At 40.7% G+C, this 26,706-nt stretch overlaps 2 protein-coding genes across 4 annotated transcripts; one reads left to right on the top strand and one right to left on the bottom strand.

The window, feature by feature from the left end:
* Positions 1-1,120: 1,120 nt before the first annotated feature.
* On the top strand, positions 1,121-9,177 carry LOC138603452 (transmembrane protein 47-like). Its single transcript, XM_069675242.1, has 3 exons — positions 1,121-1,409; positions 4,270-4,410; positions 8,257-9,177. The coding sequence occupies exons 1-3, from the start codon at positions 1,190-1,192 to the stop codon at positions 8,436-8,438; spliced, it is 543 nt and encodes a 180-aa protein (XP_069531343.1). The 5' UTR covers positions 1,121-1,189; the 3' UTR covers positions 8,439-9,177.
* Positions 9,178-15,133: 5,956 nt separating this feature from the next.
* On the bottom strand, positions 15,134-24,787 carry il13ra2 (interleukin 13 receptor, alpha 2). 3 transcript variants are annotated; one of them, XM_069665162.1, is made up of 10 exons: positions 24,701-24,787; positions 24,346-24,453; positions 23,682-23,833; positions 22,353-22,509; positions 22,140-22,260; positions 20,741-20,925; positions 20,454-20,608; positions 19,139-19,286; positions 16,068-16,185; positions 15,134-15,981 (listed from the first exon to the last, which is right to left on the bottom strand). In XM_069665162.1, the coding sequence occupies exons 2-10, from the start codon at positions 24,434-24,436 to the stop codon at positions 15,909-15,911; spliced, it is 1,200 nt and encodes a 399-aa protein (XP_069521263.1). In that variant the 5' UTR covers positions 24,437-24,453; positions 24,701-24,787; the 3' UTR covers positions 15,134-15,908. The 3 variants fall into 3 exon arrangements, 2 of the variants coding, with proteins under 2 accessions (XP_069521263.1, XP_069521264.1); XM_069665163.1 differs by lacking the exon at positions 24,701-24,787 and adding an exon at positions 24,590-24,664; XR_011308430.1 differs by lacking the exons at positions 15,134-15,981; positions 16,068-16,185 and adding exons at positions 17,214-18,367; positions 18,727-18,803.
* Positions 24,788-26,706: the final 1,919 nt, after the last annotated feature.

The raw sequence follows: 26,706 nt of genomic DNA, 5'->3' as shown, positions 1-26,706 counted from the left end.
TGTGGATGTGTCTGTTTCTTAAATGAGCATCAGTCCTCTCTTAAAATGTCCTCACATTAAAGTGCCAGTTATTGCAAAAACACAGCAGAAATGTTCTGGACACGTTTGAGTCAGATACAGGAGGGGAAAAAACACGTGCATTTATATAAACTAATTTCTGTGAATAATTACAGGGTCCTTCTTCTACTTGTTGTTTACTACTCCTGTCTGCATCTCCATGTTCTGACTTTTAGCTTACCTGTGTGTGTTTGGACAACTTTGTTGAATTGAAATTTGATCTTTTTTTTACAAAGTTTAACTTGCTGACCCTCTGAAAAGATGCTGCTGCCTCCAAAGAGCGTAAACAACAAGGTTTCCTAACTTGGCTTTCAAAATAAAAGCAAAGAGGTGGAGGACTTGCTGAGTAGGGGTGCCTCTATCCACTGAGCCAGTTATTGTTTATAAGAGAACAATTATATTAAATTACATATATGGAAATAGTTTTTAGTTGAATCTGTTTATTTCCAGTTGTTTTCTTGTCTTTTAACAGTTAGAAATTCAGTCATATCCTTTTTTAGTGAAACTGAAATCATGGCTAACAAATAAAATTGAGGTTGAGTTAAAAAAAATCCTTGCTATTTCTGATGTGAATATTTGCAGTAACCTATACATATTTCCCCCAAAAATTATGATTGCAACAGAATTAAACGACTTTCATACCCATTAATTTAAACTCTGTACTTTTGGTTCTTGTTTTTGGCATTCAAACAAAAATATATGCTTAAATTTTAACCGATATAATCAATGAAAAATAATAGTCTGAGAATAGTATGGTGTCATTTTGAGATTATCACCATAATAACAAAGATAGCATAGCAGAAATAAAATAATATCGAATTAATTTGGCTTCTAAAATACAAAAAAAAAGTTTAAAAAAACACTGATACTGGAAAATAGTATTACGGAGGAGAAAGGCAATAATGACAAACGTATACCCCAGCTAATTTCAGAATTCATTGTCACTTATCCCAACAAAAATGCACTTATTTTGAAAAGCCACTCGAACCGGATGTGTCCCGTTAAACTTTCCCAGCTGAGTGGGCACACAGGGAGCATTGAAGGCTATGGTGGGCGAGGACGCGCACGGACCTTCAGTTAGCTCTCTATCAGCCTGTTTCTGACCTGCCGCGGTGTATCTTGTTCTGAAAAGATGTCTGTGAACGAGGTGTACGTGTTCCAGCCCTTCAAGCTCGTCGCTCTGCTCTGCGTCTTCCTCGCGCTCTGCTTGGACGTGGTGGCTCTGCTCAGTCCAGCCTGGGTCACCGCCGAGCATTTCTCCCTGTCTCTGTGGGAGTCCTGCTCCCTGTCCGCGGCTCGGCACTCGGCAGAGGAGGAGGCTGTGTGGAGCTGCTTCTCCACCCTCACATCTGGTACGAATCACTGTTTGTTTTTCACCTTTTGGCTTTTTTTCTCCACAGCTTTCTTTGTTGTTTTTAACTTTGTGTCCCCAGAATCAGTAAAGAAATGTGGATAATGAAAAAATATGCTCCACCGTTTAGAGAATAAAGTACTTTTTAAGGGAAAACAGGTGATAATACATTGTAACTCTAATGTCAGCAGGACATGTTTTGCCTCTTATTTTTAGTGCTGCACAAAGTCTGCTCATCATGTTGGATATAAACAAAGAGGAATGTGTGTTGAACAGTAGGAACGGGCTGGCAGCTTTGGTCATCATCTTTCTTTTTTTATTGTTTAATTTATTTTAATCTCCAAATACTGTGTATATTTCATTTACACTCATCCAAAATTGATATATAAATACTAGTACATTTTTAGAGCTAGGAAAAAGAAACAAAGAACAAAATGAGTCAATGGTCCTATTTTCATAAAAATAGACTTTATTTCAGTTCCTAGATGGCTACTGAAAGGAAAGGGAAAGTAAATGAACAGAAATACCTGTTGTATATTGACTTAAAATATTTGCAATAATTGCAGGTATTTCAACAGGAAACTAATACAAATCTAATAAAAACATAAATAAAACATAACGGATGTTCATATAATAACATCAGGTCTTAGAAGTCTGACATACAGCCATCATCCTCCAGGCAGAGTTTGTTTTACTTGGCTTGTTGTTGCTCTTCGCGCAGCAGCTGAGGCATTCAGGGACTCTTGTGCTGCTGGTAAATTTCCTCTCTTCATACCAGAACCGTGACGTGGAGTCCCATTGTGATGATGCTCGGCTTAGTCAGCAGGGTTTGACAGGATATTGATATCGATTTATGACATCTTTCAGCACGCATTATTTCTCAGTCAATAGGATAAGAAACAACAGGAAAAACTGAACACGTGCTGCACTGAGAGGTATAATCCCTTTGGCACACAATGAGTTAACCCTCTCCAACCAGCGGAAGGCTTTGAGTGGGTTTGAAGAGACACATTAAGCATCTTCCCCATCATCCACCTCAGCAGGCCTGGACCCACCAGGTTGTCTTCAGTCAGGCAGAGAAGCCACATGAGAGGAGTGTGTACGCCTCCAACCCCCTTTTACACCCAGGGGGGAGGAGATTGGCCTTTAATGTAGCAGATTTAGGAGCAGTTGACAGGTGGATGCTACAGTAGGTTAGCTTACATTGTCTTAATTAATCATACAGTCATTGACAGTTAAAATAGTAAGGGGGGGAAACAGTTAAAGGCTTATAATAAACCATAAAAACTGAGAAATATTTTCTATTTCGATTAGTTTTTTTTATTCTAACAGGCCATAGAGACTTTTGGCGCCTCCATCACAGACACAAACACGCACAGAAGCGAAGAGGGCCACGCTGCTGTGGTGTTACCGACCGCTCTCTGATGTTGAGGAATGTGTTGGGTGAATGGGAGGCGGGTTTGTTGCTTTGAGTGTCTGCAGGGCTCATTAAAGCAACAGAGGAGGGGCGTGTTGAGGTTAAAGGGCCAGTTCACCCAAAGGCAAAGCAGATTTATTATGCACATATTCTCATTTGATTCTTGAATTTTAATCAGTTTTCAGTGTGACGTAATCTCGCAAAAGACGATTTTAGGACAGGGTAAATTGCACGGCGATCGGTCGGGCGAATCTATATGAGGCTGGAATTCTGACCACATAATGGACTAAAGATGTTTGAAATGAAATATTTCCTGAAGGCTGAATGAAATCGAGTTCAGATGTGTCTTTGGGAAGAAATATTCCTTTTTATCGTGCTGAAGTAAAAAGAATATATAGCTCAAAGAAAGAGAGAGAGAGGAAAGGTTCTTTAGCTTCGTCGCATGCAGAATCTCCTTTTTAAGTCGAGTCTTTTAAGTTTACGCTTTCTCCTGACGCTGACATCAAAGAGGTAAAACACAATGCAGGAAGGAGAGGAAAAATGTTCTTTCTGAATACATTTGTGGTTTCAGGCTCTGCATAAATACTTGACTGAATAGAGAGTCAAGAAAGGCTAGTGTTGTGTCGGTCTCTGACGCAGACGAAGTGATGGGTTTCTACTTTTCCACCAGCAGCGACTGGAGTTTGTTTAGAATAAACAGTAAATGTTCTGTTCAAAAACCACCGTGGCTAAACCCACGTGGGGAAGGGTGTGCAGCAACGAGGAGAAACTTTAGAAACATGCTGACTTAGACGTTATATTTGCACCTCAAAAAAACCCACAGCAAGGATTAATTAGCTCCAAGAATTTCACCAAAATAGACCAAAAAGAAACTCACGATTAAATTGAACTTTCTGCAGATAGACAAGCATTTGAAAGCGTACAGCCAATTACTGCTGGAATTCACAAGAACTACATAAAAGCAGGAAACAGGAAGTATGAGATATGCTTGAGATTGTGAGAGAATAAATGCAGTTTTTACTGAAGCGCTGCAAATAAGATTTACTCCGCCTTCAAAATAAGCTCCATTAAATCTGACAACGTTTTAAAGGATGCAGCTGTCCTCGTCATTTACATGTCATCAGCTGTTAAGTGAATTTCTGTTTTTCAAGTTTAAAATACAAACTCAACTCTCGATCTATGCACTTAATGTAATAGTTTTTAATTGTGGCACATTTTGCATATTCAATCTGATTTCTGTGACAGACGAGTCTCTGATCAGGTTCATGTACTCCCGACGGAGCCTGTCCTCTGGTGCAGGCCGTCCGCTCTGCCTCTCTCTGTGGGATTAGCTCTTGTTTTGTGTTTGTCAACACAGCGCTTCAATTCAACAGAGCCGTCCTGTGAATCGAGCTTTTGTCGGGACGCTCCTCTCTAACCTGCGTGTGTGTGTGTCGTCCCGCAGACTGGCAGATTGCCACCCTGGTGCTGCTGGTGTCCGGAGCTGTGGCGACTCTTGTGGCCTTCCTGGTGGCCCTGATCTCCCTGTGCAGGAGGACGCACAGACAGCATTACCACACTGTGGCTGTGCTCCTCTTCACTGCAGGTACGTCTGTCCCCCTGTTTTCTATTCTTCTACAACTGCTTCTTAAAGCATTTGTACTTTTCTGCCTGTACAATGTTCCAGCACATCGTGCAGACAAACAGAAAGTACGCATACTTTTACAGCAACCACAACCATTTCCATATAGACAGGGTTTTTATTGTTGCAGAGCTCATGTTAAATAGAAGGGTGCAGAATGAAAGTAGCAGCTCCATGAGGCTCGCTGGTTGAGCTCATTCTTTCTGTGGTGTGGAGTTTGAGGAGCTGCCGAGTCGAGAGCCAAGAAAAAGCAGCCGCAGAATTTGCAGACTTACCAACAAAGTGAAGTCACTGAGGGAAAATAAGCAACCACAGGGTCCTCACCCAGCAGCACTGCCTCATACTTGGACTGCACGTCTCTGGCACGCTCTGTGAGAAGGGCCTTTGGGTGAAGCTGGATTTTGACACGGGTGAGGGAGGATCTATCTGTAAAACACATGATTAAAAGCACATTGTTCAAAACACTGGACAGGCATTGCATTAACTGACTCATACTTTCCTTCACAACTGTGATGAAACAGTAACCACTTACCACTACTTAACTCGTGCCCAGTTCACATTTAGCCAGTTTCCAAAATAAATAGTATTATGTAAGAAACGGACTTCCTGTCATGAATCAAAAATATAGTTCCTCCACAAGCAGCTTTACACTGAGCTTAGAGGATGAAGTTAGACATTTTCATGTGTGACTTTATCTGTGGTACTGATGGCTTCATCAAACTGGGACCTCCAGCAGTCACTGGGGTGGTTTGCGTCCAAGTGTGAAGTGGTTGGGATGAGAGTCAGCAGCTCCAAGTCTGAGGCCATGGTTCGCTGCTGGAAAACGGGGGATTACTTTCGATTTACTAGTCCATCTACGTTCCAAACCTCACCTATAGTCAGGGTAGTGAAAAAAAGAATGAGATACAAGCAGCTGAAATGAGTTTCCTCCACAGGGTGCCCGGGCTCAGCCTTAGAGATAGGGTAAGGAGCTCATACATCCGGAGGGAGCTCGGAGTAGAGCCGCTTCTCCTTCGCATCAAAAGGAATCAGGTGGATGGTTCGGGCATCTGATTAGGATGCCTCCTAGGCGCCTCCCTTTGGAGGTTTTCCAGGTATGTCCGACAGGGGGGAGACCCCGGGGCAGACCCGGAGCACACTGGAGGGATTATATATCCCGTCTGGCCTGGGAACGCCTCGGAATCCACCAGGAGGAGCTGGAACATGTTGCTGGGGAGAGGGATGCCTGGGTCACCTTGCTTAGCCTGCTGCCACTGAGACCCGCCCCTGGATAATTTGAAGATGATGGATGGAGGTTATTTGTCTGATTATGAAGCCACAGCCAGCAGCTAGTTAGCATAGCTTAGCATGAAGACTGGACACAGTCGGAAATAGCTAGCCTAGCTTTGTCCAACTGCAAAACAAAACCCGAGTTATTTCTCTGTGCCAAGAAAATGTCTGGCACATCACCTCCTGTTAAACCACTGCTCGACATCTTTACACTTACACTCATTAAACAAACATTTGGACAGAGCTAGGCTAGCTGTTTCCAGTCTCTAAGCTAATCTAAGCTAATCGGCTTCTAGCTAACAGACATGGTATCAAATTTCTCATCTCATTCTTAGGCAAAAAAAGGGAGTACGTTTTTTACCCATGATGCAAAACTATTTATTAGGCATCTGAGACTCCCTTTGGTGTGTCCATTGTTTTCAGCCCGTGGTGTGTGGAAAGACATTATGAAGTTTATCGTAAAAAAGTTTCTGTTGATACCAAAAATGCCAAAGAGCATATATTACTGTAAACATCTGCGTAAGACAATAGACAATCTGTTTAATATTTTCCTTCAGATGTTTTCCATAGATTCAACTAAACAAGCCGATGGAGAGAACAGAAGAAAAATGTTAAGCTAACTTTGAACGTGAGGGATTTCTGTCCGCTTCTCTCTCTGAAAACATCTGTCACAAAGCACCAGTGTGCTCAGCCGACTCTGTGGCTCTGCCTCTGACTGTTAACCATTTAGAGAAAAGCGTGGGAATGCAGTGTTATCCTTTCCTGTGTGTAATTGCTTGAAGGGCCCTGCAAGAATAAGGTCTCCTCTCAGGCTCGCAGAGCAGCAGCACAGGGCCCCGACTGTTAAATGCCCCTTGGCAGCACCGCGGCTGCGTGGTATTTATTTTCTGTCCGGAAATATGACCTCAGCGGGTTGCGAGCTCGGTCTGGGCTCCATCAACGCGGCCACATTCTTGGGCTGCCGTCGATCCTCCTGCACGCCCACCGCTCCGTCCTGTAGGAAGGAAAGGCGGAGTCATACAGAGTCCCTTCCCCAAGAGTCACCTCGCATGCATGGAAAGGAAGTAAAGTAGCTGGTGTGAGAGTCGACCACAGTACGCCTTTGATCGCACACATGCACAAGATCGCAGTGGTGCCAACACCACTACCGAGGGAACTTCATGGTGCTGAATGATTTAAAGGGAAATATGAATCACAAAGAAGTCATGGTCAAAAGAATAATGCTGATTGTTAGAAGAGTTTTCCACCTTTTGCTAAAAAAAGGAGCTGCATGATGTTTCCATTCAGGTGCTGAAATGTGCGTTTTACTTCACTGTCAGAGGAAAAAACAGGCAACTTTAAAGGAGTTCTCACTTTCCACTGAGCAAGAAACCCACAGCTAGGTGTGTCACACAAAGATGGTTTCAGTCTTTATAGGGAGGGCTCACTCTGGAGGAGAAATACAAAACACATTATTCTGAAAAATATCTTGTTCTTAATTTATCTATTTACTTTTATCTGCTTAATGTAAATAGTGAGAGGCTCAATGGAAGAGGATGGAAATGACGTACGCCTGTCATACTTTTATCCACCTGCTCCTTATAACACGTCATTGTTATTCCTGTCATGAACGATCTTTGTCGAGCAAAACGTGTATATATGATCACTTTATATAATCCTTGTCTGGTTACCTTCAGTGACTCACAGTGCTCTGTGCAGACACTGAGAAACTCCTTCCTACCTATCCCTCAGCCTCTTTTCATAACCAGCCACAGACAAATTCTGCCCTTACTGCGGTGTGTTAGCTACCAGTGTTTTTACATGAGCAAACACTCTGACGTCACAGGCTTTAGATATTAAGATTAGATACAAAGAAGCATTACTTCAGTCAAAGGAAATAAAGAAGGTGGAGAGAAGAAAATACTTTTTTAATTCGAAAAAATAAAGATTTACTCAAAATATTAGTGAGAGGTTTAGACGACACACAATACATACTTCAGATAAACAAAAAAACGTATATTTAAAAGTAGAACCTGCAGTACGACTGCAGACCTTACAGACCGAATGGTACATTAAACGTTAATATGATGTGGTGACAGCAGGTGTAGTCTAGTAAGTAGGGTGGTGGTAGTTGTAAATGTTGTAGTTATGGTGGTTTTAGAAGTTGTATCAGTGTTAATATTGTTGTAGCAGTGGTAAGTATGGCTGCAGCTCATGATCATTTTTTTTTATGGAATCTACGGATTATTTTCTTAAATTATTGTTATTAAAGTTGTGAAACATGCCCACCACAAGTTCCTAAATCACAAGATGTCTGCACATTGTTTAAGTCCAAGAACCAATCCTAAATATTTAGTCTACCGTCATGTAAGACGACAAAAACAAAGCAGCACATCTTTACAACTAAAAGCTGGAATCTGGGGATGTTGAGCAAATTTGCCCCAAAAATAAATCACAGAATGAATTGATTATTAATGTTGCAATTTTCTGCAAAACAAGTTAAAAGGCTATATTTTTTTTCATAATTAATTTGTGTTTTGTTTCTTCTTGTTTTGGTTGTAGTGGTCCTGCAGGCCTGCGCTCTGGTCCTCTACCCGATCAAGTTTATCGACGGAACGGTTCTCCAGACTTATCACGAGTTCAACTGGGGCTACGGGCTCGGCTGGGGCGCCACCATCTTCATGCTGGGCGGAGGGATCCTCTTCTGCCTGCGGACGGACATGTACGAGGATGCAATGTACTGAGCTGCTCCGCCCCCGCCCACGGAAAATACACACATACACATGCACACACGCAGACGAATCCCCGTACAGGAGGTGTGCTACTTTTCTCCTCCCTGCACACAGACCATGTGTATGTGCGCACAGACCCTGTCTCTCTCTCTTTCTCTTGCTGTCTTGCTCTCTCTGTTATTTTTAGACAGGTTGTGAAGGCCTAATTTAGGCCAGGGCCCCTCAGCATCCCCCTTCCCGTGCAGCCAGTGGGTCCCTCAGCCCTGCCGGTATCAGGGGTGAGGTGGCAAAGCTGAAGCGCAGAGAGCTTTCTGGACGGACACGAGCCGCCCATGCTGGACGTTTCCACTGCATGTTGATGTGGATCTCTATTGTTAGAGAAACAGGACGGTAGATTACCAGCACAGACCTGAATGTGCAGTGACTGAACATTTAAAGGGATCTCCTTTTTTTATTCTTTTTGTAGCATATCACAAAGAAAAGCTTGTTGTTAATGTATTTATGGCATCATTTTATATTTAAAAGCTGAACTTCTCTCTCTTTTCCGTTCTAGCTGGAACATATCTAGTAAAGCTAACTCTTAGGAGGACAGTAGGAGCGTCACTTAGACAGCTTCTATAAGTGCTAGAGCTCTCGAGTGTTTATAGCTTGTTTGCGAACTGTTTCTTTCAGATGAAAAATGTAAATGTGTAAAAAGAATTTCTACATGAAGGAAAATACAAAATAAACAATTGTAGTTTTGAGAGTATAAGGAGTGTGGATTATTGATGACTCCAGAGCTTAACAAACTGACCTCTGACATGATTTTAAAAGGGCTTTTAAATGCATATTCTCATATTTGTTTTTTTGTTTAGGTGTTTATTGTTCATGGTGAAAAAGTGAAAACTGCATAATTCTGTTTTTCCAGACTTACATTTTTAAAAAGGTCGCTTCTGAAACGGGACGTTCTGAACAGCTGCAGGTTTCTACGTAGAACCTTGCTTTCGCTGAAATCGACCAATCGTGATTCACCATCGTTCACCTCAGGCTGCCTTCTTGCACTAGCTCGTAGTCAAGTTGTTGTCAAGATTTCAACAATCAAGACTTCAATATTAGGCCGAATAACCGATCCTAGAGCGGCCATGTTTTATTTTTTTAAGATTATTTTTTTGGCCTTTGGCTTTATTTATAGGACAGCTGAAGTTAGACAGGAGATGCTGGGAGTAGAGAGTTGGGGATGACATGCACCAAATGATCGGCAGACAGGGAGTCGAGCCTGCGATCAGTGCGATGAGGACTGTAGCCTCTTTACATGGGGCGCCTGCTCTACCGACTGAGCTAAACAGCGCCCCAGCAGCCATGTTTTCTACAACTTTGGAGTGACAGTGCAGTGTGGCCGGGGCTACGCAGTCACTCTAAATGCTGTCAGCCAATCATGGCTGAGGTCTGACCTTTGAATGGCAAAACGGCTTGTTCGTCTCAGGATGAAGGAGAGACTCCAAAAAATAATTTAATTGAAATATGTATACAAGTTTTTTAAACAAAACAAACTTTACTAATGTGAATCAAAAACACATTAGAATAATAGAAAATTGAATACATAGCTAAAATACGTCCCCTTTAAGACGTGCAGATCAGCAGTGCCCCCTTCTTTTTATGCACCGAACAGCAATTACAAAAATGTAAAACACTTTTATTATCCAGTGCACAGGCTCCTCACAGGAAGCCACCACAGGATATTTAAAGAGACATCACAGGGTTTCTAACTTAGAGCTAGTTTCCATGCGAACACAGGAGTCACTGGTCAGAGCAACAGGAGAACCTTTAATTTGAATCACAAGTTCTGCGACTTCCTGTGAGATCATTTGTAAATTATATAAGATCATTTTACTTTGTGCTCACAGGCTGCATCCATAAAGCTACCATTTACATGAAACAAGAGCATTACATGCAGAACATAAAGTCACAGAAGGTAGTTTCTTCATGTGTTTGTCCAAGTGTGCTAATAAGAGGCAAGATGAAAAAGACTTCTGTTATTTCCCTTGTTGTTTGGTGTAAAACAGAAGGCACTTCCACACCTGAGCAGCCTGCTGGGAAGCCCCCTGGACTCCCTTTCTTTACTCCAGAGTTTAAAATGTAACAGCTGGTTAAAGAAGCTCTGCAAAGGGAACGTCTGCAAATGAAGCAGCTGCAGCAGTGTGAAAACTCCCCAGCTGCGGACAGTGTTCACACCCGAATCAACAGCTCCAAGGGGGAAAGAGACCCAAAATACTGTGGCGTCATGAGAACCTGATACCTCGCTCCTTCCTGTGAATGCTGTAATGCAGTGTGTTTGTGAAGTGGCTGTCTTATAATAGCAGTGACCTCCGGGGAATCTTTGAAATGTGACATACGTGTTAAAGGTGACGTGGTTACACGGCGGGCTGGAGGAGAGGGCACAAACTTCACACAGTGTCTGAAGCACGGCGCAGATGTTCATGTTATACTTTATTTACTCATGCATGTAGAGCATGTTGTCTTTAGTTAATCAGTGGTGGAACAGAAGGGAAACTCTACACTTTGAACAAGTGGAACATTGACTTTAAAATCGTGCTGTAGTAGAATATTTTGTAATATAGGTACACTAACCCACATAATATGCAAATGTATTTACCCACAGGGGCGTGGCCAGACTGTAATGAATGGAGGCCAAACTGGGACACTGACCTATGCAGGGGTGGAATGAAGTAGTGCACACACACACACACACACATTTTTTTTTTACCATTCCTATCTCCAATAATCAGATCTTCTTCAACCACTCACATTAAGGTGTCACACAGTTGAAACAATTCTATGTATAGATATTTTAAAGCCCCTGTGAGGAGTTTTTCACAGGTTATGAAACAAACTGAAATTAATTCTGATGACTCTATAAGACCTACAAAAGCAAATCAGACCATCAGCGACAAGATTGATTATTCTTTATAGTTATTTTAAATGCCTGAAACTGCTGGCGGTGGGTAGGTGTCAGTCGAAGCGATTAACTGCACGCTGGCTTTGTTTACATTTTCCCGGGCAAACATTTAAAGTGAGTGATACATATGACTGTTAAAGAAAGCAGGATGAGATTGTTCGTTTAAAACCACCACTTCAGCATGTATAGGACAAAATCAGCAAAGAGATTAGAGGTACGGCTTTGTCCACAGGGGGCACCAAAATCAACACAAACCAAAAGTTCCTCACAGAAGCTTTAATTAAAAAATAACACATAAATCTTTCAGGCTTAATTCTTTAATGACTCAAAAAGACGTGTCTCCAAAATTCACCAAATAAAGTACCAACAAAAGTAAGTGTGCTGGTTTTTAATGTCACAAAGCCTTGAGTAGCTTGCTGTAAAACAGTCCCAACATAAGTCCCGCCTCTGACCTGTCAGAAAGCCAATCATAGTTGGTGGTCTTAGTGGGCTGGCCAGTCAAATTTATCGCACCTTTTGCACAGAGGAAGTTTTCTTTGATACTATTTGGCAGAAATGGATTTTAAATTAAGAACGCTCTTGTTATGCTAAGGTCAAAGGTCAAATCTAGTAGGTATTTATTTTTTGCACTCCACCCACACTTATAATGTCTCACCAAAGGCTTTGCTTATGTTGTATGGCAAAACAGTTACACCTATCTCTTTGATCCGATTCTGTTTTTCTTGCCTCTGCATTCAACTCTTGCATGTGACCAAACCAGCACTGTCCCCTCTAACGTCTTCTCCAATGGTTGGTCATAAAAGGGTTGGTTGATGTAATCAGGTGTTGAGAGGCTGCGGGAGCCGAAGCTGAAGATGTGGGTCTTCTCTCGGCTGAAGGGTGAGTCATGCAGTGGCATATTTATATAAGAATACTTATCTTGATTCTTCCTCTATACGCCATGAAAATAAAGAGGTGGAACACAGACACTAAAAAAACATTTGAATATCTGCTTTTAGGTTAAGAGACCTACACGTGCCTGTAAGCAGGGCTGGGAATGAGATCATTCTGATGCAGAAAGTTCCTGAACTTCAATGAGACTGAGCTGAAACAGCAACATAAGAACTGAATATTAATAAATGTTGATTAAACACATTTTAAAACAGAATAATAGTGACTAAAGCCTCTGCAGCTGCTGCTACATGCTCTCATCGCTGAATACTTTGGACATGACACACAGCAGCAGAGGATCACAGCTCAATGTTGTGTTACAGTAGCGGAAACAAAGCCAAAGCTGGACAAATCTTACACCCCGGCAGCTGTTAGGACACATCACACATTTAGTCCCGTTTGATTTTAAATCTCAACCAGTGTATTAAAGTTTGTCGTGAACATAGCGTTGCCTCTGCAGAGTAGCCTGACCCCTGGGTGCAGTAACCAGCTAGGCCCTGCGCTCTTTCACTCTGCAGGGACAGATTCCAGTTACTGAACCCGGGGGACAGAGACAAATAAGAGCTCTGACTACCTGGTGGGAGAAGAAGTCATAGGATTAGCCACAGGTGTATTGAAAATGGAAGAAAACTATGAATGCAAACCTGTTGATCTCCTCCTGTGATGCTCAGCAGTGGAAGTCCTCTGCAGACAAGTCAGACGGATAAATGGAGTGAACAGTAACACCTGGGCTGTACATTACCTTCCAACCAATCCTCTGTGCAGCCTGGCTCCACCAAAATTACATATTAACCTGGAAAAGTTACCCACTTCTTCTCCAATAACCCACATACTGTTACTGTACTGGATACTGTGCTTGAAAGCCAAACTACTTGAATGACTCCATAACAGAAGTAGACTGTCGTGCAAAAAGCTCTACAAAAGATCCCCTAATGCACATCACTGAAGCACTGATAAATTGTTAAACACAAGGCATTAAAAAACAGATAAACAAACTCTAAAAACATTCAAAAGTGAAGCTAAAAGCAACAAAAAGTGTGCACGCCATGTCTTTCATTCATTCTGTACTGATTGATTATCTAATTATTACCTTGTTTTGCTACAAATAAGTGAAATTAAGTCTAAAAAGAGACACACAGATGCACGTGGAGCGTCCGGTATGAGCAAGGCGACCTGGTGTGGGAAGCATGCAGCTGCCGGGCTGACCTTGTGGATGTAAATGAATGTTGGATCAAACAGTCCAAAACACGCTCAGCCCGGAGCCAGATGGTCACTTTCCCAACATGAAAGAAAATGTAATGCAGTGGAAAGTCTTTATTTGCTCAGTTTTGATGAGATGCATTTGAAGCGTTGACGCAATAGTGTACCTGCGAACTAAATCTTCAGAGTTTATTGGCTTCAGCTTTGGTCCTTCTCAGACAAGTATGTGGTGTGAATGGACGAAAATCCCGATCAAACATTAAATAATTAGCATTAATATGAAAAAGTGTGGCTGAATTTAAATGTATTTCACACTGAAATGTAATCTGTACGTCCGAAAGAATCCACTGAAAATTCAACGTGTTCTTTTCAATGCGCTGTGTGCTTTATATTGTCTGGACACTAGAGGGCACCATAAGCTCTCACAAAAATACTATGGACCTGAAGCAGGATGTTGTATCATTCATCCCGGTTAATGAGCCATGTACCAGGCATTAAATAAAACAGGGACGTTTAGGAATACAAACGGTGGGATTATGTGAATCAGGGGTAGAAAGTTAAGGTTCCCATGACCCTTCAGAGAACATCCTGACTCTCCACTCACTTATTTCTACATTTGTTTCTATTTCGTGCTGCTACTAGGATGTCATATCAGAAAAAAGGAATTATGTTGCATTTGGTTTTGGTTTCTTCCTAAATGCTGAGCAGAGCGTTCACCTCTGACTCGCTCCTGATTCAATGAAAAAAGGAGGATTCTTTGAAAACTCTGAGGAGATTAATGTTCCAAGAAATCTGATAAGACGACAATGGGAACATTAATTGCGAAATAAAGCAGAATGTTATCTTTGTTCCATGACATGGAATATGAAATAGGACACATTATTATTTCCCTGGCTTTTTCAGTTTCGATGTTGTTGTTCACATGTTGAATGAAATATGTTTACTGAACCCTCAGTGTCTACAAAAAGCAAATTACCCAGAAATGTTTTCGTCTGTTGAACTGATGAAAGCTCCCATGAAAAGTCAGCAATGTTTTTGCTTTTGCACCACTGAGAAAAGACGGCTTTCAACCAGACGAGGACTTCAGCACATTCAGTTCACTTCCCTGCAGTGTCCCCCTCTACACTGAAAAACATCCCGGCCTGCACATCAGTACATAAACTGGAAAGTATTTGAACACATTATTCAAATATTAAAATGAAGCACGGCTCATTCAGGCCAATGTGTGATAGATAATGTTAGCTGTGTAGTGGATCAAACCCCCTAATCTCTTATGGAGAAAAAGTTTAACCTGTGAGGTAAGGTGAATTCATGTTTGTGAGGATGATTAAAAACAATTATTGTTATTCCATTACCATTGGGCGAGAGGCGGGGTACACCCTGGACTGATCGCCTGTCAATCACAGGGCTGACACATAGAGACAGATGACCTTTCACGCTCATACTCACAGGCAATTTTAGAGTCACCAATGAACCTAGCGAGCATGTCTTTGGACTGTGGGAGCAAGCCGGAGTACCCGGAGGGAGCCCACGCATGCACGGGGAGACACAGAACATTTTTCATTTAAATAAAGATATTTTATCTCATGCTCAGAGCTCGACAAAATAATGATAGCATCTGTTTACAATTTAACACAATTAAATGCACAAAAGCCAAAGGGAGGTTTGGTTACATTTGGTTTAATAATTCATGTCATAAAGGCATTAAGGCAAACTTTGTTTTTCTGTCTCCTCCATGGCAAGGTGTCTTATCATTAAAAACCATTAAAAATCATTAAAAAATTCCATTCATTTCAGTGTTATAAATTCTGTAGGTGGAGAAGACGTAAAACAAAATCTAGACAGATGTTTTGTCCCTTTATGCTTTATGGTTTAAGAGGTTATCATAAGAGCATTGTTGTCTGAGCTGACCGGCAAGAGTTGAGGCAAATAATGTAAACGATTAAACAAGTAAAACATACAAAAAAGAATACAGTCAAAAGTGTAACATTGTCTCCCAAATCAAATGGACTATGCTAGCTGAGTCTGCTGGCAAGAGATGTATTTAGCGTTTGTTGTAGCAAATGCTAAACAACCAAAGAACAATCATAAAGAAGATAATTCTCAAACACTTCCAGTTAAAATCTCATCTCATGTAATGTTCATAGAAATTCAAGCATTGGTATAAACATGTATTAAAAAAGGTAAAGGTAGTATGATATGTTGGGATGATATAACATTGTAGTTGCTGTAACCTTCAGCCTAGTGTGGAATTTCTTCAGTAATGTACAGCACTGGTTACAATATCAGGTGGTAAATTTGGGGGCTTCATTGTGTGATTTTCAGTCACAGACCCTGAACTGTGAGGGAGGTGGAGCGCTACAATAAAACACCTGCCAGGGCTGCTCCATGAGAGCGATGCAGGTTTTCTTCTGCCGCTAAAAGACTGGATTTCTGGCAAATAGGTCGGCGAGCAGAGAGTCGGGCCTCTTCTCTTTTCTTGACCTCCTCCTGCAGTGAACAGACCGTTTGGAGAAAGTTTACCTTCTTATTTCTTTATAAATAAAATCTTAGTGTGTTAGTATGTATCTACTCACACTTTGAGCGCTGCCCCCACACACAGCGACAGCACCAGTGCGGCAATGATGGCGACAGCGATGCACACATAGACGGGTAGCGCAACCAATTCTGGCTCAGGGGTCACCTCTTTCCTTTCTGAAACATAAGACACACGTGCACACGCAAGGTTAGGTTTAAATACAGATTATTTTCATATCACTTATAAATCAAAAAAAAAAACATATTGATGAACTGTACAAAGACAGTTCAACAAGTGTGAGTACAAAGTTCAAACAATGCAGAACATCCACATTTGGACATATGAGAGTGTTTCAGCATTTTACTGACTGTGATTGTTCTCTTGCATTAAGGGGACTATGGGCATAGAAAGCTACATGTTTTGGCTACACATAAGGCTTTGCGTGATACTTTGTTTATTAAAGCTGTATTGTGGTAACACGTCATTTAATAGCTGAGCTGAAGGTGACTCTCAGACAAGAAGGCAGTAATCACACACAAATACAAAAACACTCATAAAACAGTCAGAAACATCATTAAAATACCAGCAGGAAGAACATTAAAGTCTTTAAAGTACCTATCACAGGGTCCAACGTAATGGTTTTCAGTTAAAAGACAGGTATGATAAATATCTCAATCACTGAGATATTCTTCACATTCCCATTTCATTTGTTCACATAACATGAAAAGGGGGAAACGCTGTCTTACATATAATGAATTGAAAGAAACTGGGTAATTGCATTCAGTGGTTTAAAGATGGTTTAAGGGTGATATTTGCATTATTTAGTATAGACAGTAAAATGGATAGCATGTTTTTTTTCTGTTTTGTAAAGAGAAAAAATCTCGTGTTCGAGCGAGATTTGAACACAGGGTTTTGTAGGGGTTTGTTTTCCAAGTTCCTAATATAATGCTGTATTATACCTTTAGATTTCCACTGAGTAGGGCCATCAAAGCCTGTGCTCGAGTGAAATTCTTTCTTTATTTTTAAAGGAGAACATGTTTTTAATTGCTTAAAGAAGTCTAAAGGTCTGACAAAGCAGACTGTAACTTAAACAAAGGCCTGCTTTTCTGTAGAGCCGATAAATACAAGGTTGTATCGTCAGCATAAAGGTTGATCTTGCAGTGAAGGAGACTCAAACCAGCAAAGAGTTTGATCAAAATGTTTATTCACTGGAAACATTTTGATGCATTAATGCAAATGAGCATCACATAACAACCCGTAGCTACCGATATTTTAGGTCACTATAATATATTATAACAAGTAGTTTGAAAAGTTACATTTGGCAAGAGATTTGGCAATACTTAATAACTCAACACTTAAACACATTTAAGATACAAAGAATGCATCGACATGCAAACAGAAGTTGATTTAAGTGGAAGCTGATTTCAACACGAGGTGAATGAGGTTAACGGTGCATTTCGTGTTTCTGTGCAAATGTTCATAGCTGTGTTGCGTTCAAGTACCCATCAAGTACAGTGCAAACATCATATTTTGCTCAGAGCCCTGCAATTTAACCCACACTCCTACATGACCAGACAAAGCTACGCCGTAATTGACAAGTGAGTACATTGAAAAGTAGCTACATACCTTAAATAACATAAATTTACAAAAAGTGTTACAACTGAAAAGGAAATCACACAATTTTCCCGTTTTTCACACACAAATCAGTGAGAATGAAGAGGAAGAATCCCTGTGGCCAGCTTCCCAACTTGATGGTGTCAGCCATAGTCTTTATATACATTCATTTGTTTGGACTCAGGGGCGGCACAGTGGTGCAGTGGTTAGCGCTGTTGCCTCACATTTAGAAGGTTCCTGGTTCGATGCCTGTCTGTGCAAAGCTTGCATGTTCTCCCCGTGCCTGTGTGGGCTCCCTCCAGGTGCTCTGGCTTCCTCCCACAGTCCAAAGACATGCTCGTTAGATGACTCTAAATTGCCTGTAGGTGTGGGTGTGAGTGTGAGTGTGAAAGGTTGTCTGTCTCTATGTGTCAGCCCTGTGATCGACTGGCGATCACTCCAGGGGTTCATTGACAGCTGGGACAGGCCCCAGCCCCCCGAGACCCTGATAAGCGGGTTAATAATGGACCAATTAATCAGTCTAATAATACTTTTTTGGTTGATCAGAATAATAATAATAATAATAATCAGACTAATAATGGACCAATTAATCAGTCTAATAATACTTTTTTGGTTGATCAGTTTCCAGCGAATGACAATTATCTTCATATCTTCACTTCGTCTAGGATGTTGCCAACATCCACTTAAGTGTGGATAAAAGATAATCCTTTTCTGAACAGAGGCAGGCCATGGCGTCATCTGAGGCTGTGAACCAAGAGGAAACAATTAGAACAAAAATTTTAGGATTTAAAGAAGGATCATGATGTCATTTTGTGATTCTGACACATTTGGCTACATTGACATAAATGAAATATTAAAATATATAAAACATTCAAATTAGATTTTAATAAAATGTCAATGTTAGGATATCAATATTTTCTATGGCTCTCAGTATTTAACAAATCTTTATTTATTATTACTTTATTTAACAAATCCGCTTTAAAAATAATACAAAGCAAAAACAACTCAAATGTGTCATTAGACATGAAGATGGAGCATTTAACATAACAATGATGTCATACAGAGGAAACATAAAAATAAACATAAAAATAATATGAACTTACTATTTGATGAGAACATTAGGCTCTTCCAGCTGTTAATCCACAAAGTTAACGTTTCTTTTAAGGACTAGTTGACGTGCCTTTAAACAAAGAAACGCTTTACAGCTTAGTCAAAAGTAAATAATTTAAGCACTGGAAATAAAAATTTAATAGATCCTTCAAAGATGCAGGAATTTAAACCATGGAATCGTTAAACCTCTAACTTGTAATGTTTTTATGTCTGTGACACGTCACAACATTAAACCAGGTTTGGTGAATGAGGGTAAATCTCATGATGACATCCAAACAAAGACAATGTCTGAGAGAGTACTCATGATTGATTCGCATTCACAAAATCTTCTAAGTTTGTGTCTCAGACTTGTGACTCATGCTGTTAATTTTTATTATTTTTTAAAATGCATTGTAACATCATTACCTGGGTAGCATGTCCGACGGCTCCACTCACTCCAAAAGCCGTTGTCTGTACAGTATTTATGCAACTTGGACCGGACCCTGAAGCAGTTTCTCTCATTGATGCGGATGGAGGGCAGAGTTAGACTCATCTGTTTGGTAGAAATCTGCTCCTGTTGTATAAAAACAAACAGAAATATTTAGTATATTATAAATGTAAGAGATAGAGACCTAGCACTCTTTAGCCACTGCCTGAACAGGCTTAAAGCTGCAGTAATCGACATATTACTTCTTGTTGCATGAGCGTGCATACATTACCCCACCCAGTTTATGTTTCAGTTCTGTTAAGTCTACACTACCTGCCGAGCACCATGTTGCACACAAAGTTGCAAATGTGTAAAAAAGGGCTGAAAATGCTTCTTTTTCAGTTTTCTTCCACATGATCACTTCTTTAATGAGGGTGATATTAAAGGTATTTAACACGCCGGCTCTGGTATGCACGTGATGTGGTGTTTGCGTGACAAATCATCTCCTGAATATGACTTGTTGCTTTCTAAAGTATAATTAATGTAATTATCCCCTATTAAAGATGAAGGTGTGAGATCCTTTTCAAGTTCCAGTATCACTCTTTAAGATGTTTAAAATGTCAGCAGTGTTTTGTCTCTTTGACCAAATTGACAGGCATAATTTTGGTGTTGACATACAATAAGGCTAATACTGTAATTGCACTCAGTACCTTGACGGGTGGAGTCATGATAAAGCCCGTCAGAGGGAATAACGGAAATAACGCATAATGAGCAGGTTAGGTAAGGAGAGTCATTCCTACAGAAACATTATTATTATTATCTTTAAGAAGAAGGTATTGTTGTTTGTAAATCTCATAGCAGCCTAAGGCCCCGATCAGACAGCGTTTGCAGGCTGTGAAACGCAAGGCGCATCGCACTGCCTTTTCTGTTGGAGCTTTTTTTTTTTTACTGTTGTTTAGGCAACCACCGATAAGATGGGAGATTATAAGATGAAACAAACCATTATTTTGTAAACTGATAGAAGGCCCGCCTCTCCACGGCAATGACGTCAAGCCCTTTTCTGCTTTGAGTTGAAGTTTTTTCAACTTGAGGCGCTCAGAGCGTTTCCTCAAAAACACGAGGCGCACAGAGCAACACAAAAGCAGCGTGCGAAGAGCTTCCCTCTCTTTGAAAACAACTACATAAAAGCCACCCCCAGCTGCTAAAACGCGTTCTGTCTGATCGGGCCCTAATGCTATTTTCTCTACAGGTGGCTCGTGCATCTACAAAGCACAAAAAAAAGCAGTGGTAAGCTATACATAGGGTCATCCATACCGTTGCAATTTTTCCATCAGGTCCCTCTTGATTGTGTTCCACCTCCCATTCGAGGCAGTTTTCAGGAATCCGGCCCACAGGACGGTCCCAGTGCAGCTCCAGCTGCGTGTCTGGACCTGTTTTCAGATGCATCTTCTCTGTGGTTTCAGGCTTCACTACGTACATGAAAACAATGGATAATAGACTGTAACCAGAAGGTTAGAGGAAAAACAAACAGCACGCTTTCACTGAGAAAACACAAAAACAACACCTTTACCCTCTATTAGTTTGAGCGAGCATGCACATACCGTGGTTTTGGATTTGCAGGGAGATATATGTTGGTTTTAGGGGCCCTTCAGGAGAGGAGCCGTTTACACAGAAGGTGATGTCAGTGAAATCAGGGAGAGACGTCCCTGTGAAGTTGCAGCCGATCCTGAATCCGCTGGAAACTATATATTTTGGGCATTCCTCCGCCTGCTCAAGTTCCTTGTACCTGGGGAGGAGGGAGACGAGATTACACACTGCTTAAATGGATGTTTTCTATTCATCCAGACAGCTTGTCTGGTCGTCTGATTTGCATAATTGCAACCGATACCACCCATCACTGAGATATATGTCCAACCCCATATGTCTTAGTGTCATTCAATCATGTTGGTTTATCTCTGTGCACATACAGACATCAGCTACAGCAGGTGATCCTAAGAAACCAAGTGTTTCAGAGCAGTCCATAACACGTAAGCTTAGAGATTTATCGGGAGTCACTTTGAAGTTTAGGGAGGTACTCTGCCTCAAGCAACAAGCTAATGATGCATTTTGGCTGAGAGACCTGCTCGTGGTGGTAGTTGCAAAGTTACAAAGTTACAATATCATGCACGGGGAATTGTTTTCAACAAAGTCAATACAGTCATCATCATGAATATCCTAATCAACATCAACAACCTCCTCAATGTCATCATCATCAATAGCTTCAATATCATTAAGCTGGTAGCTCGTTCCACCACCGGGGGACTACTGAGGAGAAGAGTGTAGTTAGTGACTTAGGGCCCTGTTGTGATGGGAGTATCACGCGCCTTTCATTGGCGGAGCGTAGTGGGCGGGAGGGAGCGTAGACCTGGATGAGGGCGCTCAGGTAGGCAGGAGCCGTTTTTGTCGCTGTTTTGTAAGCGAGCAACAGGGTTTTGAATTTAATGCGGGAGCCAGTGGAGGGATATGAACAGTGGAGTGACGTGTGCCGTTTTATGTTGATTGAAGACCGGTCGCGCTGCTGCGTTCTAGATCATCTGCAGAGGTTTGAATGTGCATGCATGAAGGCCTGCCAGTCGGGAGCTGCAGTAGTCAATGCGTGATATTACGAGAGCCTGTTCCAGCAGTTGTGTTGCATGCTCTGATAGGTAGGGTCGGATCTTCCTGATGTTGTACAGGGCAAATCGACACGACTGAGCAATCGAGGCCATGTGAACCTTAAAGGTTAGCTGGTCGTCAATTATGACGCCCAGGGAGTCAAGAAATCGCTAAAGTTATCAGGCAATCAATCCGAAGTTGTTGAAGCACCTCTTTCAAAACTAAGCTCCTGCTGTCTTCCAAGGACCAGAAATGTCTGTATAAAACTTCAAAGAGAACCCATATAATAGATACTTTCTCTGGACTACATCTTTGGACTAGCTGACTTCAGCTTGTGTGGCTAAAAACGGTCTTTGATTGACTCACCAGAAATACAGACGTTGCTGTGAGTTGGCCGGCGTCTTTGGGCTCCTTTCCCACGTGCACTGCACGTAGTTCATGTTATGATACACACAGCCAAAGTGTTGGACTTCGGTACCCACAACACCTAGAGGTAGAAAGGTAGATAAAACCAGTTGATGACAATTCTACTGTTATTTGATGTTCTTACTACCATCAGCAAAACACTGCAGGACTAACCTGTGCCAGGAGGCTTCTGGACCAGTTCAGTGTAGTTGGTGCTCTTGACCAGGGTGCCATTGGTGCAGGGTCCATTCAGCAAGGTGTACACTCTCACTCTTACATCTTTCATCAGGTCGAACTGGGCCTTGTACTTCCTCCTAGGTGTCCTGACAGCCTGCAAATCCAGACAACACAAACATATCATTTAGATCCGTCCAACAGGTTTCCTTTAGCTTAGTTTTAGTTAGTTTTGGCAGTTTTGTTTAATACAAAACGTGTGGTTCAGCTGTAAACCCAGAAATATCATGTCCTGAGGCGTTCAGGTACAGTGAGAAACTGACACTGTCCATATCCTGCCAACATATGCAGAGCGACTGGGGATACTAACTTTCAGTAAGTCAAGGTCTGGCTTTGATAGCTGCCTTGTTTCATACTTTAAACATCTATAATTAAAAATGGCAGAAGTCTATGAGACTGTGAAGGAGACATTTTGAGCATATTTCTCTCTAATCCAAAATGTGCCAAAGTTTTTGTAAGGTGTGGATTTTTCTGGAATATTCCAAAGGAACTACAGGCCCTCAGGCTGCTTGAAATCGGAGCCGTGTGAATTGTTCTCTTCAGATTAACACATGATGTATTACTATGATATTTGAACTAATAGCTCCCTAGACTGAATGAAGTTATGGCTACTGAACCAAATCAGGTTGAAGTTTATATTACCTGTATTTATAATGTAATATTCTGCAGCCACCGATCATGATATATTGATTTTTCCATTAATAGATTTAGTACAGTTTCTACAGAACCTAAATAAAACTTAATCAGTGGATGATTTTCATACTTTGCCACACATGTCTTGGCTTCACAACGATGAGCATATTTTCTGGTAATAATGATAGCATGAAAAGATCATAAATCCATCCAGCTGAACCAACCTGCTGCACTGAATGATCCTTTAAATGACATTTTTGACAACTCATATGAGCACAAAAGGGTCATTACTCCAGGGGTCAACATACAATCCTGTAAATGCGACCAACCTTAACATTGTAATTGATTTTTATACATATTGTTTGCTTTTGTAGCAACACAAAAAAAAAACAGTTTAGAGGTGCAGTCAAGATACAAAATGGTTTTAAACCTGGACCTCAAACCGTGCATGTGAGAGATCCAGGCATGGCCTAGGAAGGAGGGTGTGCTAAACTGTACAGACTGTAAAGCAGCAGAGAATTTGTGATTGAAATACGCTTGACATGATCTGACTTGACATAATAATGATTCTTAGCAGTCGGTTTGGCAAGTTCACTCCCTTCATTTAACATTTAATAATAGAAAGTAAGCACTTACACTCCAGCTGCCCTTGTAGGTGTTGAAATGCTCCAGCTGATACAGCTTTGGACACTCTGTCAGATTAATCAAGTTGGCTGGCAGACTCCATGTAATCTCGAGATGTCCAAGATGACCTGGGTCTACTATCACGATCTCCTCAGGAGGGTCCACTGCAAGAGGACAGGGTATTTGTTAACTGTTTGCTGTGTGTATCTATTTAAAAAAACACTTACACATGGAGATGTCTTTACTTGCAACCAGTCCCCATCTGTGCTGAACTGTTTACTCATTGTGGGCTACATTAAATGTATGATATTTCATGTAATGTGGTTAAACGTAACATTAAGCAGTAACGTTAAAAGAATTAAAGGATAAAACTGTGAAGAATGGTGTGCAACTGATATTATTTTTTTCCGCCTCATTTAAGTTAATTAATTATTTTAACATATTAATTTTGTACAAAAATACGAATACAAATGTTATAGATATGGTGATAGCAGCACTCACAATCAATTAAAAAAAAAAAAATAATAATTAAAAAATAATAATAATACAATTAAATTAAAATTAAATAAATAAATAGAAAACAAGCCCAAATCCTCTGGCATCCTCATAACCATCTGCATATGCATACACGTACACCTAATAAGTGAACAAACGCATTAAACAAAAGTGCACTGACCCGTTAGTGCATTACAATGCACGTTCTCCCTCCAGGTTATAAACAGCAGCAGAAGTGTGGCTTGATAAGACAACCAGGATTTAGTCGCCATCCCGCTAAAATCCGAGACTGAAAAAAACACAAATCAAGTTTAAACAAGTTAAACGCCAGAGGAGAATTAAGACGTATCATTAAAGATCGATTAAAGTTCTACTGTTAAATTATGATGATTTTGATAATAATACAAGTATAAAATTAAACCTACAATCCTAACATCTGCAAAATACTATCGGACTGACTTTTCCCATGGTAAAAAACCACAGACATAATATGAAATGATATATCATTATACCAAGTAAAGCTGTCATGTACTTACGAGACTGTGGCAGAGCGACGTGTTGTTCAGCAGGTTCAAGCAGAGTTTATGAGACTGACGCAGCGTGGGAGGACCGGGACATTTGTATGCTGGAACCTGAGCAGGCTAATGAACCCGTTTCCGCAGAGGTTGTGATGCGAGTGTTCACACGGTGTGCTGAGGAACGGGGCGATAAGGAGGGCAGAGACGATGTAGCCAATCTTTTATTTTTGAACTCTAGGCTATTTACACTTGGCAGTCATGTTTGCCTTTGCCGAATTTAAATTACTCTGGGCCACATACCGCATAAAATCCAATTTGGAAACATATAAACGAAGATGAGGCTACCTTAACTAAAATGATATCATATGTAAATAGCACTCGCTAAAATAATGGGTTTGTCAAACGGGGATAGTATACTAATGTTAAAGTTAATATGGACCCACCTAAATCCACAAATAGTAAAGATATAAATATAAATATATAGTACAATATATCTCAAAATATCAAGCTTCTAGTTTTTGATTTAATGATACAACTTTTACCGATTGATTCTTACATGCAGTTTAATTGGTTCTTTTACTTGTCAATTAGGGGAGACCGGGGAGTGTTGTAACACTGGGTCAGTTGTCTTCAGTTTGAGCAATCAAAAAAGAGCTGCAATGATGACATCAATATCATACATTCCCATTTCCTTTTTGAGCTAACAGGAGGAGTGGCATGTGAGCAACTTTGTGGGTTTTACGACCCAAAAACTGATTTTCAGGCAAGAAAGTACATTTTTTTATAAAGGTTATTTTTTGCCTAGCATTCATTGTATTATAGATACGATAGGATGAATTACATAACCTGAAGTAGCAGTGTCTCTAGTTTAATTTTATGCATAGCATTCATGCTAACTTCAAACCCATATGCTAAAACAGTTAGCTCTGTAATGGCTGCAAGTTCTTGCATAAATTGGATAGTCTGGATCTTATCTTATCTTACATCTTTCCCCAGCTAGTGTTACAGCTCACACAAGTAGTGGGGTGGGTTGTAACAATGGACCTCTTTGTATTTGACATTGACTCACATAATCTGTGATTGTGTAGTAGAGTGAGTTTTATTTGTTGAAGACAAACTGGAACCAGTGTATCAATGTTTGAGAGATCTAGCACAAACAACAGCTGAGTTACAGATGCTCAAACAAAAAGTGTTACTATCATCCCCGGTCTCCCCTATTTGTTTTGGTTTTTTTCTGCTTCTTGAAATTGTGAATCTGTGAAAAATAACAGAAGCTCACATTTTTTATCAGTATCTGAATACTAAATGCTTAAGCTTTTTTTCACAGGAGGTGTGATCTTTGTTGTTTCTTTAGAGTTGTTTCTATATATATGAGTATTGTCTTTGTATATACTGTGATACAAATAAAGTAAAAACAGACAAAACAAACAAACCAAAGAAGTCTTTCCAGTTTACTTCCGGTTCATTGTGGTCCTTGTCTTTCATAATATTCTCTGTTGTCATGGGAACATTGCATGTTAAAAGTTTGAGGCGTGGGTACCTACGTCAGATGTTGACTGTTATAATAGTCACTACGCTGAAAGGTATAATGCGTCACCACCCAGACTTCCTTACTCATCCTTACAGCCAGTCACAAACAGAAACAATGATGCAGCCATTTTTCTCTGACGTCTAGTTGAGTGTGAGTGTCAAATGAGACGTGTCATGAGTGTCTAGTTTAGTTCCGGTTTTGTCTTGTATTTCGGTGTTCAGTTATTATTTCCTGTTTTACCTTGTCACTTTGTCCCTTGTCATGAGTTTTCATCGTTTAGTTTTGTATTTAGCTTATTCTGTGTTCTTATCAGTATTTAGTCTTGTTTAGTGAAGTATTTCACTTGTTTCTTTTTGATTAGATCATTTCCTGTTTTACTTTGTCACCTTGTCTCTCGTGTTGGTCCACTTCCTGCCTTTGTGTTTGATTATGTGCCCTGCCCTGATTGTTTTCACCCCTTGATTGTCTCAGCTGTGTCTGATTAGCCTATCTG

The sequence above is a fragment of the Semicossyphus pulcher genome, unplaced genomic scaffold, assembly GCF_022749685.1.
Source record: "Semicossyphus pulcher isolate SPU_LCO1_2020_fin unplaced genomic scaffold, fSemPul1.0.p SCAF_10, whole genome shotgun sequence".
NCBI classification, from domain to species: Eukaryota; Metazoa; Chordata; class Actinopteri; order Labriformes; family Labridae; genus Semicossyphus; species Semicossyphus pulcher.
The sequence above is the reverse complement of the archived record's forward strand: the minus strand, read 5'-3'. Positions and strand labels throughout refer to the sequence as shown.

Bases quoted from the DNA above. Each gene is read 5' to 3' on its own strand.
- il13ra2 (XM_069665162.1), bottom strand. From the start codon at position 24,436: ATGGCGACTAAATCCTGGTTGTCTTATCAAGCCACACTTCTGCTGCTG. The intron at 23,834-24,345 runs GTCAGTGCACTT...GTCCTCTTGCAG, and splicing joins GCATTGTAATGCACTAACGG to TGGACCCTCCTGAGGAGATC. The intron at 19,287-20,453 runs GTATGGATGACC...TTTATACAACAG, and splicing joins CTGATGGAAAAATTGCAACG to GAGCAGATTTCTACCAAACA.
- LOC138603452 (XM_069675242.1), top strand. From the start codon at position 1,190: ATGTCTGTGAACGAGGTGTACGTGTTCCAGCCCTTCAAGCTCGTCGCT. The intron at 1,410-4,269 runs GTACGAATCACT...GTCGTCCCGCAG, and splicing joins CTTCTCCACCCTCACATCTG to ACTGGCAGATTGCCACCCTG. The intron at 4,411-8,256 runs GTACGTCTGTCC...TTTTGGTTGTAG, and splicing joins TGTGCTCCTCTTCACTGCAG to TGGTCCTGCAGGCCTGCGCT.